At 36.5% G+C, this 20,273-nt stretch overlaps 1 protein-coding gene and 1 non-coding gene across 2 annotated transcripts; one reads left to right on the top strand and one right to left on the bottom strand.

Moving 5' to 3' along the window:
• Positions 1-2,487: 2,487 nt before the first annotated feature.
• TRNAS-GGA (transfer RNA serine (anticodon GGA)) lies at positions 2,488-2,574 on the top strand. Its single transcript has one exon. It is a non-coding gene; the product is annotated as a tRNA-Ser (tRNA).
• Positions 2,575-2,765: 191 nt separating this feature from the next.
• On the bottom strand, positions 2,766-6,879 carry LOC132287765 (proline-rich extensin-like protein EPR1). Its single transcript, XM_059789806.1, has one exon. The coding sequence runs from the start codon at positions 6,877-6,879 to the stop codon at positions 3,013-3,015; it is 3,867 nt and encodes a 1,288-aa protein (XP_059645789.1). The 3' UTR covers positions 2,766-3,012.
• Positions 6,880-20,273: the final 13,394 nt, after the last annotated feature.

Below are 20,273 nucleotides of genomic sequence, written 5' to 3'. Positions count from 1 at the left end.
TTCTATAGATTGATAAGGTTTGATAACCCCAATTGCACAATAGAATTCCCTGTGTTGTTTTCAAATTATTAAATTTAACAATTTAGGGTATTCCGACCACTGATTTCTTTGACATATTCGGAGCATCTTTCTCCCTTCTTGTGAAGGTTTCGTTTTCAATGTTTTTTTTTTTTTTTAATCTCAATAATAAATACTCACAGAAATCCATAAGGCATATCAGTATATCACTAATTTTATGTTAAACTTTTAGTAATATATTATATCACTAATTTTATGTTAAACTTTTAATAATATGTTCGACCATATAGTAACCACAAACTAAAAAACCTCAACCACATAACTAAAGATTGTACAATTTTTTTTTTTTGGGATCGAAATACTCTCTTCGTCGTGGACGAATCAATACTCTCTTCGTCAGGGACGAATCAAAAATCGAAATTTTGAGTGGAAATATATATATCAGAATGAAAAAAATGGTGAAGCATACTAATAAATAAATCAGGGCCTCAGTCCAACATGGGTTCGTTCCTGTTCTTCCTCACTTGTTCTTGTACTCGGATCATCTTTCTCCCGACTTGTAATGGTCTTTTTTTCCATTTTTTTCTTTAAAACATGTTTATGCCCAAAAAAAACCTCCATGATTAAATCACATAAATCCACAATGCATGATTCACTAATTTTATGCTAAACTTTTAATAATTGTTTGCAAAATATATATACAAACACACGGAGAAATCATAAAATAAAAAGTATGCCATTTTTTTTCTTTCTAAGATTTGGATTTACTATTAAATCAACTGTGCAATATTCACAAACACATTCCCCTGGAAAATACAACACATATTTAATATCATAATTAAATCGAGAATTTAATAGATGTACATAATTGCTGTGTTGTCGATTAATATAATAGCAATAGCGATTTAAAATTCTTGCATTGTCTATTTAAAATTATTATTAAGTCATTGGTTTAATGCACATGACAAAAAAACAGAAATTTGGATGGAAAAAGTTAGGCTTGCTTCTGAGAACAATTTTCAAAATAATGTATAAAAATCTTACTTGTTTATCTTCATAGAACTTACTTTTATAATTCTTTAAAAATAATTTATTAAATTCTTAAAATTATTTTTTGAGTAACAAATCAACCAATCCCTTAATTTTTGTTTACCCTAATCTATTTCTAATTTTTATGCTAGTATATCTCAAGGATAAGATTGGTTCAAAATTTTATAATATAAGGTCGTTTTCACCGCACATTAATTGTCAGTGAATCTGAAATTGTGCTTCATATATTAAGAAGAGGAGATAAAGTACGCCCCATGGAGTCTTCCAAAAGCCATTTTTGAGCTACCGGTACTGTATACACACATATTACATACACGCACATATATATATGTATATACGCAGGGACTAGAAGATGAAAGCCATGAAATAAAGAGATTTGAAAGATATATAATGGTGATCAAGAAATTGGAAATGTGCATAGAGATATTGAAAGTGTTCTTAGAGTTCGTGGTCGTCTTCATTGAAGCTGTTGCTGTTGTTATCAATCAGAGATCATCAACTATCACTGTTCCTCTTCCCTATCTTGTTCTTCCTTAGTCATAATCTTTTTTTTTTTTTTTTTTTTTTTTCTAGATTTATGTGTATGTGCCTGTATCTAATATGAATTGTATGGATTTCATTGGATGAGCATTTAAATTCATGAATTTTGAGACCACCATTGTTTTGCAGTTGGTACATTTTATTTATTAAACATAAAATGATGTTGCTATGGCCAAAGTACTAATTTAATGTGATTTTAGTTTTATCTATGTCAGAGTATTGTCTGAGATGCTTGCAGTACTTCTGTTTTTTTTTTTTTTTCGGAGAAAATTTGAAGGCACCAATGGAGGAAGAACAAATTGGCTCCCAGAGCATGGTAGGAGTTGTTTTGTGTGTGTAGCAGGATAAGAACTTTAATTTACAAGGTATTTAAGGATTTAAATTAAAGAGGATAAGAGCAATTGTGATTGCATTTTTTCCTAAAATGGGCATAATTTTGAGATTGTGCAACAAAAATAAAAAAGAAAAAAGAAAGAGGGATGGACTAGCAATGGGTATTCTTGACTTGTCTAGAACAGTGTTACTGAAATGGTTTCTCTATTACTGAAATTATCATTGTCACCTTCGCAATCTGTGCATTTTTTGATCATGGTTAAATTTTGAATATTGAAATTAATTGCAATCACTCTATATTTTTGTCTATATTATGACTAGCCACTCATAAGTCATATCCAAGAAAGTGCACATGTCCACTGTTGATTATAAAGCCTTTCCATTTGAATTGTTATTGAGTGAATCCGGAATAAATCCGACAATGATTGTTGCTTCTTTTCTTAATTTTATATTTTGTTCTTTTGAAGCTTTATTGTAGTTAATAACAATAATCTAATATGAATAACTCGCTATTCACTCGATTTTGGGGGTTATAATTATTATGTAGGAGAGATGGCCGAGTGGTTCAAGGCGTAGCATTGGAACTGCTATGTAGGCTTTTGTTTACCGAGGGTTCGAATCCCTCTCTTTCCGTACCTTCACCCAATTTACCGATGTTACTGACCGCAATGCATCAAATAGCAATGTATACCATTATTCCAACAGTAAGGTCGTTCTTTGATATATATTCTCTATTCCTAATTGCGATGACACGGAAAAAATATTGCAGATTTTGACTCCGGAAATACGTCCAAATTCAATAACGAGACTTGAATGGAAAAACATTAATTTGTGTACAAAGACAGACACTTATATTTAAACACATTGGCCACGTAATAATGGAAAGAATTCACAAGTACCTTTTTAATTCACTCTTACACAACTTTTACAAATAACCATTCAAATGGTGAAAAGATCGCATAACTGTCTGTTGTTTAGAAGCTCATCTTGAAGAGTGACTTTGTACGTACGTATATTCTCGAGCTAAAATTAATGGTAAGCACAAATAAAAAAATGTTAATGGTGAACTATCTAGTATCCTTGGAACATTGGTGGAGGTGGGGAAGAGTATACAGCGCCCAAGGTTGGTGGGAGAATGAAGTCATCTGGTCCAGGCGGTGGTAAAATAACGGTCTGAGTAGGAGGAGGAGCTACAGATTGTGCGGGTGTTGGTGGGACAGGAGATAGTTTAGGAGGAGATGAAACTGGTGTAGAAATTGGTGGTAGAGGTGGTGGAAGCGATTGAACCGGTGGTAGGACAGGAGATGGTTTAGGAGGAGATGAAACTGGTGTAGAAGTTGGTGGTGGTGGTAGATGCGATTGAACCGGTGGTGGGACAAGAGATGGCTTAGGAGGACTTGAAACTGGTGTAGAAGTTGGAGTTGGGACTGGAGATGGCGTAATGGGTTTGGGAGGCATAGGAGTTGGTGTCAAAAATGGAGTTGGGGATGGAGATGGCTTATGAGGTTTCTGAGGTGGAGAATTTGGTGTTCCAGCAGGAGTCGGGATTGGGGATGGTTTAGGAGGAGATGAGACTGGTGTATGAGTCGGAGTAGGGACTGAAGATGGCGTAGGAGGTTTTTGAGGTGGAGAATTTGGTGTTTGAGCAGGGGTTGGGACTCGAGATGGTTTAGGTGGTGCTGAAGCTGGTGTATGAGTTGGAGTCGGGACTGGAGATGGCTTAGGAGGTTTTTGAGGTGGAGAAACGGGTGTTTGAGAAGGAGTCGGGACTGGAGATGGCTTAGGAGGTGCTAAAACTGGTGTATGAGTCGGAGCCTGGACTGGAGATGGCTTAGGAGGTTTCTGGGGAGGATTAACCGGTGTTCGAGTTGGAGCTGGGGCTGGGACAGGAGACTGTTGAGGAGATTTATGGGGAGAACTTGGTGTTTTAGTAGGAGTTAGGACTGGGGATGGTGTAGGAGGTTTTTGAGGTGGAGAACTTAGTTTTGGAGCGGGAGCTGGGGCTGGAGATCGTTTAGGAGGAGAAAAAACTGGTGTTAAAGTCGGAGCTGGGAATGGAGATAGCGTAAGAGGTTTCTGTGGAGGTTGAATTGGTGTTTGAGTTGGAGATGGGCCAGGAGATGCTTTGATAGGTTTAGGGGGAGTTGAAATGGGTGTTTGAGTTGGAGCTGGGCCTGGAGATGCTTTGCCAGGTTTAGGTGGAGCCGAAGCTGGTGTTCTAGTCGGAGCTGGGCCTGGAGATGCTTTGCCAGGTTTAGGAGGAGCCGAAACTAGTGTTTGAGTCGGAGCTGGGCCTGGAGATGTTTTGCCAGGTTTGGGGGGAGCTAAAACTGGTGTTCGAATCGGAGATGGGCCAGGAGATGCTTTAATAGGTTTAGGGGGAGATGAAACTGGTATTTGAGTTGGAGCTGGGCCTGGAGATGCTTTTCCAGGTTTAGGGGGAGATGAAACTGGTGTTTGAGTCGGAGCTGGGCCTGGAGATGATTTGCCAGGTTTAGGAGGAGCTGAAACTGGCGTTTGAGTTGGTGCTGGGCCTGGAGTTGCTTTCCCAGGTTTAGGAGGATCTGAAATTGGTGTTCGTGTCGGAGCAGGACCTGGAGATGCTTTGCCAGGTTTAGGAGGAGCTGAAACTGGTGTCAAAAACGGAGTTGGGACAGGAGATCGCTTTGGTGTGTGAATTGGTGGACTAGAAGTGGGAGGAGGAGTATAAGTCTTTGATGGTGTCGGAGGAGGTGATGTTTGGGATGAAGGAGTTGGTGGAATTGATGTTGGTGGTTTTGATGTGGGAGGTGGAGTATAACTCTTTGATGGTGTCGGAGGAGGTGATGGTTGGGATGATGGGGTTGACGGAGTTGATGTTGGTGGCTTTGATGTTGGAGGTGGATTGTAACCCGTTGATGGTGTTGGAGGAGGTGATGTGTGAGTGGAAGGAGTTGGCGGAGTTGATGTTGGTGGCTTGGATGTGGGAGGTGGAGAATAAGTGTTATATTCTTGAGGAGGTGATGCTTGTTTTGAAGGGCTTGGTGGAGTTGAAGTTGGTGGCTTAGAAATGGGAGGTGGAATATAAGTTGTTACTTCTTTTGGTGGAGGTGATACTTTGGATGAAGGGCTTGGTGGAGTTGCAGTGGGTGGCGGAGTATAACTTTTGGATAGGGTCGGAGGAGGTGAGGCTTCTGATGGTGGAGTTGATGATGGGGGCTTGGATGTGGGAGGTGGAGTATACGTTTTTTCTTCTTCCGGTGGAGGCAATACTTTGGATGAAGGGCTTGGTGGAGTTGAAGTTGGTGGTTTGGAAATGGGAGGTGGAGTATAAGTTTTTTCTTCTTCCGGTGGAGGCGATATTTTGGATGAAGGGCTTGGTGGAGTTGAAGATGGTGGCTTGGAAATGGGAGGTGGAGTATAAGTTTTTTCTTCTTTCGGTGGAGGCGATACTTTAGATGAAGGGCTTGGTGGAGTTGAAGTGGGCGGCGGAGTATAACTCTTAGATGGGGTCGGAGGAGGTGATGTTTGGGATGAAGGAGTTGGTGGAGTTGATGATGGTGGCTTGGATGTGGCAGGTGGAGTATAGCTTATTGATGGCGTCGGAGGAGGTGATGATTGGGATGAAGGGGTTGGTGGCTTTGATGTGGGAGGTGGAGTGTAAGTCGTTGATGGTGTCGGAGGAGGTGATGCTTCGGATGAAGGAGTTGGTGGAGTTGATGTTGGGGGCTTTGATGTGGGAGGTGGAATGTAATCCATTGATGGCGTTGGAGGTGGTGATGCTTGGGATGAAGGGGTCGGCGGAGTTGATGTTGGTGGCTTTGATGTGGGAGGTGGATTATAACTCGTTGACGGTGTCGGAGGGGGTGATGCTTGGGATGAAGGGGTTGGCGGAGTGGATGTTGGTGGCTTTGATGTGGGAGGTGGAGTATAACTCGTTGATGGTGTCGGAGGAGGTGATGCATAGGATGAAGGGGCTGGTGGAGTTGATGTTGGTGGCTTGGATGTGGGAGGTGGAGTTGATGTTGGTGGCTTGGATGTGGGAGGTGGAGTATAACTCTTTGATGGTGTTGGAGGAGGTGACGATTGGGATGAAGGGGTTGGTGGAGTTGAAGTTGGCGGTTTTGATGTGGGAGGTGGAGTATAACTCTTTGATGGAGTCGGAGGAGGTGATGCTTGGGATGTAGGTGTTGGTGGTGTTGATGTTGGTGGCTTAGATGTGGGAGGTGGAGTATAACTCTTTGATGGTGTCAGAGGAGGTGGATATGTTCCACACTTCCATTCACATTGATCAGGGATTTTGGATGTGAAATTATTGTTTGTCAAGAGCAAAACATCAATATTCTTTTCAAAGAGTTTTGCTGGAATTGGCCCTTCGAAATTATTGTTTCTAATGTCAAGGTTAGAAAGGTGATTCAACTCTAGAACAGCATTTGGAAATTTACCTACGAAACGGTTGTTATTGACATCAAGCTCTTCCAATTGTTGAAGTTTAGAGAAACTATCCGGGATGATTCCACAAAACCGATTAGTGTTTATGTGGAATGTGGTGAGATCAGTCAAGAGCGCGAGCTCAACCGGAAAGTACCCAGCTATGTCAGCATTGTTAAGATGGACACCAGAAACAACCTTCAATTTAGAATCATCGCGTGCCGGTGAACAGAGTATACCATTATAGGCGCACACATTCGCACCAACCCAATTTCCAGTCGTATTGAAAGGGTCAGAGTACATAGCTTTTTTCCATGCTTGAAGAGCAATATAAGCTCTCTTGAGCCTCGGGTTTTCAAAAGCTAAGCTAGGATCAAAGTTAAAGCCAGACTCATCTTTGTTCTGGGAAAGGTCCAGAAGTTGTCTATGCGCAATATAGGATGCCTCAACATCAGTTAAAGCCAAAGAAAATGATGAGAATGAAGAGAAGAAAAAAGTGAAAATAAGAAAGCAGCTTGAGACCTTCATGTTTAGATGGTTAGCAATATCTAACCACCACCTTGGATTGGCCCAAGGCTGCTTGTGATTTATGCATGGGAGTATTGGTGGAATTTATATGGACCTTGGCCTCTATTTTTAGCCCCTGAATATTTGGAAATTGGCTAAAATTTTGAAGGTTCTCATATTTGTACGGACTATGTCTGCTAAGATTTAGGTTGTTTTCCCTTAATTGGACACATATTTAGCAAAGCTAAAATTAGATTATGACCAAGTCTTCCTTTTAACAACTGGGCATTATAAAATACCAATTTTATTATTGTGCATAGTTTTTTGTAGTTCTTTTAGTAATTTAAATAAAATTTTCTGTTATAAATGTAAAGATAATTTTGCTTCAAGATTCTGTTTCATTTTTTTTTTTTTTTTCTTTTTCTTTTTTGAATAGCAAAGTAATTTATTGGATGGAATAACTGTACAAGAGAAGGCCCAACAGAAAGTTGGCCTAGATCAAACAAAACATGGCTAGTGAAGTCCAGCCCAACAAAATATACCCTATCCCACCCTTAAACCATCTCTAAGACACAGGAATGTTGCTAAGGTCAACCCCCAGAGCATCGTTCATCTGCATAGAGGAAGAAGGGGGATCACTGCGGGTGAAGGATTGAGGAAGATGCCACGCCTTCATTACTCGAAATGCCACAGATGTTGGTTCCCATCTGTAGGAGGGTCTTTTCTTAATATAAGTATATAATAAATAAATGGTGACATCTCTAAACACAATTGTGAATGATCCACAAAAATACGGAGAGTATAAAAAAAAAGAGTATTAAGGTGATCTTGATAGTGCACTTCTTATCTCCGCCAACATACTTACTAACCAGTCTATTTTCTCCTCCTTCTCTATCCTTTTCTAAATCCTTCACAGTTGTGTTTACATATATCACCATTTATTTATTATTCACTTATATTAAGAAAAGACCCTCCATAAGCCATATACAGAGGCTGTGAGACATTGCTTAGCTAAAAATATTTTATTTAATTTTTATATTATGGTGTTCATCTACCACATTGCATAAAATGTCAGATTTAGAGACAATTAATAATATATCGCACCTTATCTAATGACCAACACATGCATCATGCCAATATCTATATCTATAAATTTTCATGTGTTAAATATTTGTATTCTCCACTTATAAACATAGGTGGTCATTATAAATCAAAACAAGAAAAAGTACTATAATAATACGTAAATGTGGACTTGTGTATCTTAGGTGTAACTCCAAAATAATACGTAAATGTGGACTTGTGTATCTTAGATGTAACTCCAAGTCTCATCATCTCTGTTCTCATCTAATTACCACTATTACATAGTTTGTCTTTTGTGTGCCTAAATGCATATTACTGGTTATATATCACATTTTTTATTTGATACCATATTTTTCACACTTACAAACCCTGCTTAATCTATTGCTTGCAAGATGCAATGGATCATTTTAATACTCACAATTTGTCTTGACAACTGTGTATTTAAGTTAAAGTTTCCTATATTAAATGGAGGGGCCGGGAGTGTTGAAAATAAAATATCATTATAAAAGTTTTTCAAGCCTTGATTAAAGTGATTTATAGAAGTGATATCAATATAAATTGAAAGTTTTGGGTAATTTCATTGACAACCCTTCAGATTTGATTAAATATCATGTTGAAACATCTTTTAAAAATTATTACCACTAACATTTCAAATCATTTTTTCGTCATTAACACCTAACATTTTTACTGTCATTTTTTTAATGCCTTTTAATTTAAAATAGCATAATTATAAAAAGATGAAATTACCCCCATTAATTATCCAATACCCTCACCCTCACTCATACTTTCTCTTTATCTTCGGCCACTTCCCACCACCTCACCACCATCGCCGGTTGATATTTTGTTGTAGGTTTTGGAATTGGGGATTGTGGTTCACTCGATTATCATTGGAATTTCATTGGGTGCTTCTAAAAGTCCCAAAACAATAAAGCCTCTTGTAGCTGCCCTCCCCTTCCATCAATTTTTTGACGCCATGGGACTTGGTGGATGTATAGTACCCAATTTCATTACTATTTGAATAAAGATATTGTTGGTAGAGCTGTTATTACATATCTATTTTTATATTTGATCAGGCATAGGATTTGAGAGAGAGATGGTGAACAATCACCAAATAAATAAGAGTCTGTTTGGTTTGTAATTATAAAAATAATTTTTATTCTCAAAAAATTGTATAAAAATTTTTGGTTGGTTCAGTTTTCTAAAAACTCAATTATAAAAAAATATATTTTTAAAAAATATCTTTTATTGTTCTCTCAAAACTGTTCATACGCGAAGATTAGAAAAAAACAATTATAAAATAAAGAGATTTGAAACATATATAATGGTGATCGAGAAATTGGAAATGTGCATAGAGATATTGAAATTGGTCATAGAGTTTGTTGTTTGAAACTATCACTGTTCCTCTCCCCTATCTTGTTCTTCTTTAGTCATTATTTTTTATTATTTTTTTCTTCTTCTTCTTCTCTAGATTTATGGGTATGTGCCTGTATCTAATATGAATTGTGTGGATTTCATTGGATGAACATTTGAATTCATGAATTTTGAGACTACCAATGTTTCGCAGTTGGTACATTTTATTTCTTAAACATAAAATGATGTTGCTATGGCTAAAGTAATAATTTAATGTGATTTTACTTTTATTTATGTCAGAGTACCGTCTGAGATGCTTGTACCTTTTTTTTTTTTTTTTTTGAAAAAATTTGAAGGCACCAATGGAGAAAGAACACATTGGTTCGCATAACATAGTAGGTGTTGTTTTGTGTTTGTATACCAGGATAAGAACTTTAATTTACATGGTTTTTAAGGATTTAAATTAAAGAGGATAAGAGCAATTGTGGTTGCATTATTTCCTAAAATGGGCATAATTAATAATTGAGATTGTGCACCAAAACACAAAAAGACAAAAAAGAAGGTAAAAATGCAAAATACTCCCCTATATTATACCAATATTATATAATGTCTCCTGAATTATTTTTTGAAATAAGTTGATTCCTTTAATTATTAAAAGCAAACAAAATGCCTCTTTAAAGGTCTAACAGAAGTTAATTTCCGACCAACAAAGAGCACAATTATTAATTTATCCTTACCTATTAATTTATTATAATAATTCAAAATATGAATGACCACTTCGCCTCTTTCATTTTTTTTCTCTGCCTTTTTTTTCATCTCTCTGCTCTCTCTGTTTCACTTATTTCGCCAGCCACCATGGCCACCACCCCTCATCTCTCTTCTCCACTGATGTCGCTGCCCATCATCTCCATCACCCACTCTCTCTCTCTCTCTCTTCTCCACCTCATCCATGTCCGTATGTGTATATATACTCCGTATATATTTATATATAGGCGTGGACCATGACCAAATTTATCCCTTCGTCATTGAAATTTCTGTATGATGGGAGAGAATAAGGATCACTACTCTTGAAGTCCCTAACTACTAATTTTTCCCCTTGCACAACAATCACTTTTAACAGCCCCAAAGGTTCTCCCATAGTCCACTCCTACAAAGGCATCAACTTCAGAAATAAGGCAATAACTACAACCTGTAAAGCCAATACAATTTTGAAAAAAAACACAGAACTATGAGAACAATCTCAAACTTCTCAACCAAAGCAAGCTATACAGAAACAGAATAATTATCATTTATCATCATCATAGACATGCTTATTTGCTCCCCAAACATACGCTGATCCCAACTGAAGACCCCAATGAACAAGTCAGCACTTTGAAAGGAAAACTTAACAATATAAAAGAACAAAAAATATATATATATCTGGACCAGGTTCAATGTATAAACTGTCTGTTGAAGAACAATAAAGAATAAGTTCTCAGTTAAAAACCAGATTTCGAGAGAGAGAGAGAGGGTCATGTATGGAAAAATCAATGGTTAAAAAAAATCAAATAACTGAAGCTGTCAAGATTAACTTTCTTTGATTCAATTATTCATTCTCAGCTAAAATACACACCAGAGATACAGAAGTAAACGAAGTAAAATGTATGAAACCCTATATCACAGATAGGGAGAAAGAGACCACCTTCAACTTGAATGTAGAAATTAAAAGCAAAAAACCGTCGATATAGTTATATATAATTTATAAACACAAATGTAGCGACAATATGGTAAGTTCCAGACAAAATCAAAGCAAGGAATCAAAACACGAAGACCAAAAAATCATCAATTAACTCAAACTTCTGGTTGAACTGAAGCTCACTGGGTTTGACGGCGAAGTACTTCTGGTTGCCACGGAACCCACACCTCCATCACGGTGGCCGGTTCGGTCGTCACCGACGAGGGCCTCTTCGGGTATGCTCCCTCCTCTGGGCATTGATTGCGGCGCTATGTAAACATTGGTAGTCAGGGACTTCAAGAGCAGTGATCCTTATTCTCTCCCATCACACAGAAATTTCAATGATGAAGGGATAAATTTGGTCATGGTCCGCGCCTATATATAAATATATGGGATTATTACATATAAATGGGGTTAGGGCTCCATATTTACTAAGAGGCTGAGTCAAAGTCTCATATTTCTCTAAAATGAGTTGGACCCAAGAGCTGAGATGGCACATAAAAAAATACTGTTTCATATTTCTGTTGCCTAAAATACCCTTCTTCCTATTTTATGTGTTGCCTAAAATACCCTTTCCTACAATGACCTAATTGCAAGCCCTAATATCATAACCATTCGTTCAGTGCAGCAGCCCTCTCTCTCCGCCTCTCTGTAAAACAGCGCCCTAGCCATATGACGACTTTTGTGTGACGAAGAAGACGATGAACAGCGAGCAGCGATCAGAGGGGAGTGACGAAGGCCAACAACCAGTCACTGTTGTTCAGTTCTACCAGCGAGTGAGCAAGGACGAAGGTACCTTGTTATAATCGCCTGTTTCTGTGATTTTAATCGTTATGATTTCTGTTTCTGTCCAGTGAATTCCCCTCTTCTCTTCACCTATAGTATAGTCGGAATGATGAATCCTTTAGGACTTCCATGACGAAAGTCAGTTTCCTCAAGAAAATGGGCATAATTGGGCTGGAGCAGTGAATGTCTTTGAGATGGGTTGGTGTTCACCAAACAATATGTGCTATTTTCATCTGTGGCCTCTCTCTGGTGTAGCTTTGGTTGTGCAATGTGCGAGGCAATTACCCTAAAAGCTTAAGCATGTTGGGCCAACTTGTTTAACAAAGATGATCAGCGCCTGCTCCTTGGGTCTTTGAAATCCAGTTAGCAAAATCTACCTTGCATTTCGTTTTTCTTTATTTGTTTCATATTATTTTTTCATTTATTCTTTGCCAGATTTGATTAACATGGTATTTTTATTTTGCTTGCAGTTGAATTTCCCTTTTTATTCTTTTATCTGCATATATCGTTGATAAAAAAACACTATTTGTTTGCATGAGGAAATAGATAGCATGTTGATGTTGTGACGAAATTGGTTTTCTGATTTAGTGCTCCCCTGCTTGTTTAAATTTATTTATGCTTTAGTTGTTAATTGAGTTCAATATTTATCGTCTTACCTTTTCATAGATACTCATGTATTCAAATGTGTAGGTTATTGTGAATCTCTAATTATATTGTTTTTTTTCCCCCATAATACGAAAAATTTGTGAATCATTCATGAACTAAGAAGCTATAATTTGTGCTTAGCCAAAGCAAATGTGGTGTGGTTATTCATGGTATAAGGTTGAGGGCCTGAGTTATTATAAACTGGTGTTGCCATTGGTTGGTTCGGGGTGTGAAATTATGGTGGCAGTCAAGTGTGGAGCGGTAGAGGTATTGAATACTTGAAGATTAGATCTATAACTTGTTTAAACATAATATACAAGAATTCTACTGCATTGTCGTATTGTTGCTTTCTATCAAAGAACTTGAGGCTTAATTGTCTGATTTCAAACTTAGGCACATGAACTGTGGTTACCATGCTAATACTACCCTTCTGTGTTCTTCAATTAACCTGGGTTTTTAGACATCTAGATTAACGAACCCTCCATTGACTAGTAACATTCCACTAGTTTGAATTTGACCCATGAATTAGACTGTTTAGTTCACTAATTGTTTTATTTATTTTCTTAAATATGTTATATTCCTGGCGCAACGATATGACTTTTCACTGATCCTTTTTTTTAACCAGAAATTCACTAAAAAATTTGCCAAAAAGACTGAATGATATTGTTTTTAGGAAGTGATGGAAGAAAATACAAGTGCTTGATTGTTCCTTTTCTTTTTTTTTTTTTTTTTTTTTTTTTTTTTTTTTTTTTTTTTTTTTTTTTTTTTTTTTTTTTCGACTCTGAAATTGAGAGTATATGATTGTTTTTCTAAAATATCAAATCCAGTTTTTTAATTTGAAATCTTTGATTTGAGACAGCATTTGGCAGGACATGATCTGGGCGAGGCTTCAAGCGGTGTAGACCAGATCTAAACAAATCCACAGTACACAAGAACGATTACCTTAGCAGCAAAGTGGAAAATGCAAAATGTATAAGTTGACTTGCCTTTTGATCCTTGTCTTTACTGGTTTTTAGCATTGCGAATTGGACAATTTTGTTTCATAGCTGGCATTATGGCTGTCTTTTAACGTTTCTCTTCAGTCATCACCTTGTTGCACTTAGTCTTGCTTTGTGGTTCCTTTCTTCAATAAGTGCTTATTTACAAAAGTAATAGGAGTTAAGGTGGTTAACACCATAAATTTTCACTATGACCTCAAAATCAGTTGTCAATCTAATACTAGAAAATTACTAACATCAAATGTTGTTTTTCCACTCGAGAAGACTCATACTCGCAATAATTGCTGAAGACTTCCCCTTTTAGTAGTATTCCCTCATGGTCTCTTTAACTAACTTCCATTTAATTTGTTTATAGCGATCTGCTGTTAAGGTTTACATGTTTATTCTTGTTCCTGACTCACTGTTCTAGTCATAAAGAGTTGATGTCACGGGTTTAATTACTATTAATTAGGTCCAGAGGAGGAGAGACAAGCCTTCCATGTAGTGGTTGGTTAGATACTCAGGTCCTATAATCCATTTTATTTACCGAAAATTATATACAATCCATTATAAATTTCTATGATTAGTATGACACATGGTATAGTTTTTGCTCAAAGAGTTGTTTATTGTTTTGCTTGCTAATGACACTACAGATGAGTTGGTCTCTTGGCATCTTAATATCCCATTTCCTTTATAGTTTTTTTTGGTAGCTAGGTCATTTCTTTAATAGTTTTAAATAGCCAATTGTTCACCATTCTCTTCAATTCAATTTATTAGCTTGATTATCAGGATAATGATGAAACCAAGTTTTGGCTTCATTGACAAAATTAACGATGTCCTATTGAAATTAGCTAGGTTATTTCTTTAATAGTTAAACTTTTTTTGTGCTTGATAAATAGAGTGAGCAGAGAACACCTAAGAGGAGTTAGAATCTTTTTGGATGTTGCATTTGACAATGTAGGCATAGTCAAGATGATATTATGCCCATGTGTTACGTTTTGCAATTGCTTGTGGAAGTGCCGTTAAGATGCATTAGATGATATTATTGTTGACGGGTTTCTTAAAATTTACACACATTGGGTGCTTCATGGGGGGAGAATCTTATGGTGTTACTAATCAAACAGTAGAGAATGAGGACATAGACGAACAGGATGGCGTGCATGAGATGTTGCATGACGCATTTGGAGTAAGAAGCCCTGAAGATGATATAGATGATTCGATGCATGAAACTAGAGAAAGGCCTAATATTGATGCATGAGATGTTGCATGACGCGTTTAACATTTCCTTAAATTATATGGTGGGCATGAACTAAAACAATATACTTTTATGTTTCCTAAAACAAAAATATTTCCTCTATTTCTAATTAATATAGGATTAGTATTAAGCTAATGGCTTAATTATGGTGATTATTTGGATCTATAAAATTATTATAATAATAAGTTTTACCTGGGATGGGTTTTTAACATAGTAGAGTGAATGAAACAGTTGGGGGGAGGGGGGGGGGGGGGGGTGAAGAGCATTCTGGGCAAAGTGACCTTTCATTCCCTTATAACTTGTTATCCTTGTAACTTAAAATGGACTAAATATCATCACTCACTTGTTATCCTTGTAACTTAAAATGAATTTTCTTGTTCGGACATTAAAACATTTTACTGACTTTAAAAGTACTTTGAATAAGGTTATTTTTAACTCAAAAGTCTCAATTTCATGATCTAGTGAAATTAAAGATTTTGTGCAATTTAAATCCGAAAAGCAATATCCTAAATTGAAGACACAATCTCTATGCAAAATCGGTATTACATTCGTGAACACATTTACTTTAAGGATGCAACACTCATTCAACATATCGTATTTAATTTAGAAATTTTTTGTCGTTTCATATTAGATTTCATAGTGTTACATCCTTGATTTAATTGTATAGTAAAGTACACAGAGGCCTTCTTTGCCCTTCACCTAAACTACGCAAGAAAGCCTGTACTAGCGAGGATCCAGATTTGTGTGTTACCTACAAATATAAATATATGTGTGTGTGTGTGTGTGTGTATATATATCAAAAGGGACATAAAAAGTGGGACACTTGAACTAAATACAATAAGAGATTGCAAACTTGAAAAATAATAATCTCTCACACATATACACACGAGGCTGATTTATATTTGAGCCTGTTTCATCACTAGCAACATAAAATGCAATGTAACCTTGTTCTATTTATTTGAATTTTGTCCATATATGTGCTCTATCCTTCCTTTTTGTATCTAATGTGCCTGTGTTGGTAATTTATTTGTAGATGTTCAATACTCGGTGTTCTCCAAATAAATTCAAGGAAACGGTTTGCAATTTAAGTGAAGTCAAAAAGGTGTCGTACAAGAGATTGGGTTTGGGTCCTTTTTAGACATCGAGTGTACCATTTTATAGCGCAACCTATGCTTATGGTTGGTAGAACACTTTGATCCTAGAACATCCCATCTCACCCTTGAATCTGGCGCTCAGATTCGTGTTACGCCAAGTGATGTGGGATATAGGACATTTGTAATGTTGAACAGTGTCATTTTTTTGGCATGTATTTTGCAATCTGTTGGTGTTAGCTATTTTTTAAGTTTTAAAGAAGAGTAGCTTTGCAACTTTTGATTGTGGATTAGGTTGGTATGTTTTTGCAACTATTGTATGGCTTATTATACTAGCATCTACCTTAGATGGAATCAAATGAAGTTGCTGCTTTGGTTTTTCATGAATTAGTATTGTATGGCTTATTATATTAGGGTCTCACTGAATTTTCTTTCACTATTATATTAATGTACTAATTTCAAATTTGATGGAGTTTAAAATTGAAGCAGTTTAATGAATGAAAAATTGGCCTGTTGTTTCCTTGGTTCCACGGTGTCGATAAATGGATATTTTAATCTCAATAGTTGTCAAAGAAATAGCACACTATCTCAATAAACATATATGTGTAATGTGATTAAGTTGCATATTACATCCATAAACAGCTCCATTTGCACCATGATGAACACAAAATATTCTCCAAGCTAGCTAAGTGAGTGTTTAGAAAACATGGTACCTTGACGCCAAAAAGTGGTACCTTCAGTTCAACCACGTGGTACCTTTGGGAAAAAAGTGGTACTCTCGCAAAAGGGACTTATTTTTGCAATTGAAAATGGCATTATAACCCACACCGCTAATTAATTTGCACAGTACATCCATAAACAGCTCCATTAGCACCATGAATAACACAAAATATTCTTCAAGTTAGCTAAGCGAGTGTTTAGAAAACGTAGTACCTTGACGCCAAAAAGTGGTACCTTCAGTTCAAAAACGTGGTACCCTTGGGAAAAAAGTGGTACCCTCGCAAAAGTGACTTATTTTTGCAATTGAAAATGGTATTACACCCCTCACCGGTAATTGTAATACCCCTAATTTTAAAAAGGATAAAATTGGAATTTCAATTATCTTTATTGCATTTTTATGTGACTAGTTGCTTAAATGTTTAATTGTTTTATTTGTTTTAATCTGTTAGTCTTGTATTTGAATTGCCTTATTTGGTTAAATATATTTTAATTAAATTAATTGTATTTTTTTTTTTTTTGTTGCTGTAGTTACTTTAATTGTATTATTAATTATTTTCTTGCATGGACGTAACTGTTTAATTAGATTAAGTGTATGAATTGTCTTTTAGGGTTTTAGTATTTTTATGGGCTTGCTGACATAATTAATTGGGTTTTAAGTTTAGGGTTTTATGGACTTTGGAGTTGGAATTAGTTATAAATATATAACTTATACGTCCCTAGGGTTTGATAACCCTATTCACGGCACAGTGAAAATACAGAGAGTTTTGAGAGAACTGAGCGAGAGAAAATAGAACAAAACTTAGGAGGAGAATAGAGAGGGCCAAGGGAGAGTTGTGGTGGCTTAAACCAAAACCATAGGAGGCTTGAAGATGGTCAGTGGTTGCCGGAAATTAGGAAGACGACAACACAGTTTTGAGACCAAAACTACAGGCAAGTTCTTCTCTTTCTCCTTCTCTTTAGCTCGTGTTCTGTGCACCTAGATAATCTCTAGGGTTTAATCAATCAAGAACTGGAAGTTATATGTTTAATATATGTTATATGAATGATCTGTTTGTCGTAAATTCAAATCTGTTTACAGTTCATGTATTAACCGCTCCCAGTTTTGTTCTTAAAAGCATATTAAGTTCTGTTGTAATGTTTGTTACTGTACTTGCTTCCATCTTCTATAAACGAACCATGGGGATATTAATGGGGTGATAGAAGACCTTAGGTTCAGTATTATTGAGGAACAAAGGGGTTGGAATGGAGCTGTGGTTGCAAAATAGTTTCAGTGTTGTCCCTAAAGCATGTCTAGTTCGGTAGCAAATTTGATCTATGTAATTGATTTAAATGGTTAAAATCAAACCTTTGGGATGCTAGTGGATATTAATAAGACCTTTAGGATCAGTTTTTGAAACCAACTGAATGGCAGAAACATGCCGGAGAAGAAGCAGAAAGTCAGAACGGAGCAGAACGGGGATATGGGCTCTCAAAGGAGGTGAGAGCCGGCTCCATGGATGTGGGAGCCGGCTCCCATACTCATTGAGCCGGCTCTACATTCTTAGAGCCGGCTCTAGGCTCAAAAAAGAGCCTGCTCTTGGAATTTAGAGCAGGCTCTTTCAAATAGTAGTTTTCTGAATTTTTTTTCTACGAACTGTTTGGATACTGTTGGAGCATGGGAACGTTTCTGTTGACTCGGGGGTTTTACAGAGGAATTAAAATGTTGGCTTTGAGTGTTATTAAGTCCTTAAATTGAGTAAGGTTGACCTCTAAGTGAATGAAATTAACAGTGCGCTAATTTAACAACTGTGCGTACGGTTAACGGCTGGAAGGAGATTTGTTGTCTAGTTTTAATTTGACAACTTAGGGTGCTATATAATGATTCTAAATTAAGATTAAAAGCATAGTGAAGTCTTTTAAATTAATAATTTGGACTTGGGGCATAGGGCATGGCTCTGTGCTAAATGATAAGACATAATACAAGTATGTAACTTAGTACGCTGTTACCGAATAGAAGGAATTAAATTACTTAAATTAATGTAGCGATTTATTGGACTATAATATGATTATAGAATCTATTTTAATGCTTGATAGAGTCATTGATATATTAGATTTGATCTATGTATGCTCTGGATGGTAGTTGCCGAATTATTAATTGTTTCTTGCAACTTTATGGTTTAACTCTTGGATTTAAATTGTGGAAATACTAAATACTCTTCTGCAATTATTTAGGAGGGTTTTGGATTGTAAATTGCTAAACTGTTAATTATATGTTGTAATTTACATGGTTTGGATGTTAATTGTGGACTCTTATATATTATTCTACAATTAATTGGATTATTGGTTTGAACTGTACATATTGTAGTATCACATATACTATGCTGCAGTTATTTGGATATTTGGTTTTGGACTGTAAATTACTTGCTGATTATTTATATATTGTAATTTACATGGATATGGAGGATTGTATGCACCGGTATGGGACGATGACATACTAGGTATGGTTTAGCTCAAAACGTTAATTCATACCTTATAGATTTTAATTGGTGAACAGTTTTATCTGTTAAATCAATTATATGGATTTTGTGGATTGTATGCACTGGTATGGGAATGTGGCATACTAGGGACAGACTGATTCAAAATAACTCAGTCCTACCTATTTTGGATTAAGGGTTCGAATTATAAAAACATAATTCTCCTTATATTTAAGTCTGTGCAGCTGAATAAGCTGAACGACTTATTGGATTTCCTGTGGATGGATATGAATGGATTTTAAATATATGTTTATGGTACCACGAGAGGAGCTTGAGTCTCAGACTCGTTGGTTAGGGTGCGTATATGCAGTGGATGCGTAGCTGGCTATAGTAGATTGAGGTGTACCCTGTTAGGTCTAGGTACTCATGCCCACATTTGGGTGCGTTTTCGCATGTTGCCTTCTATTCAGATTGAGACTCCTACTGTAGTCCAGTGAATGTCCCTTAGTGTGGATATATCTATATGTATGGACTAGATAGCTATTGTTGAGATATCTAGGGTGTATTTGCGTATCGAGTCACTGTTTGGATTGTAGTTAGAAAAGAATTTTCATGTGGGCCTGACCCACTCCTATTTTTACAGATGTTTGTTAGTTCCAGACTTGGAGCTAGATCGTGCTGAGCGGATACAGTTATTCACTCCACCGATGACCAGGGTTTTATTTTTTATTTTAGACTTGGGTTTCATTTCCAATCTTTTGAGTTCAGTGAGATATTTTAGGGGTCCACTAGATGGATTCCCGAGTTGTAATAGAAATGGAGAAGTAGGATGTATCAGAATCATTCTTTGTTAATTAAATTTTATTATGAGGTTTTTGGATTATTATTCTAGTTTCTTTTCAGCAATTTATTTATTCTTGTTTTTCTTATTTGTATTCTGTGTTCGATTATTGCTAATTGATTTGATATCCTCGGGTTATCGGGCGTGGGCCTGGCCAACCCGCATCCAGAAATTCAGGGGTATCACAGTAATTAAGTTGCACATTACATCCATAAACAATTCCATTAGCACCATGAATAAGTGTTTAGAGAAAACGTGGTACCTTGACGCCAAAAAGTGGTACCTTCAGTTAAAAAACGTGGTACCCTTAGGAAAAAAATAGTACCCTCGCAAAAAGGGACTTATTTTTGCAATTAAAAATGGTATTTCACCCCACACCGGTAATTAAATTGTACATTACATTCATAAACAGCTCCATTAGCGCCATGAATAAGTGTTTAGAGAAAACGTTGTACCTTAACGCCAAAAAGTGGTACCTTCAGTTCAAAAACATGGTACCTTTG

This window comes from Cornus florida, unplaced genomic scaffold (genome assembly GCF_030987335.1).
Source record: "Cornus florida cultivar Cherokee Brave unplaced genomic scaffold, ASM3098733v1 CherokeeBrave_3.0.0_Hap2_scaffold_104, whole genome shotgun sequence".
Classification (NCBI taxonomy): Eukaryota; Viridiplantae; Streptophyta; class Magnoliopsida; order Cornales; family Cornaceae; genus Cornus; species Cornus florida.
Note: the sequence above shows the minus strand (reverse complement) of the source record. Positions and strands in the feature narration are given on the sequence as shown.

Excerpts from the sequence above, each read along its gene's own strand:
- LOC132287765 (XM_059789806.1), bottom strand. The coding sequence starts at position 6,879 with ATGAAGGTCTCAAGCTGCTTTCTTATTTTCACTTTTTTCTTCTCTTCA.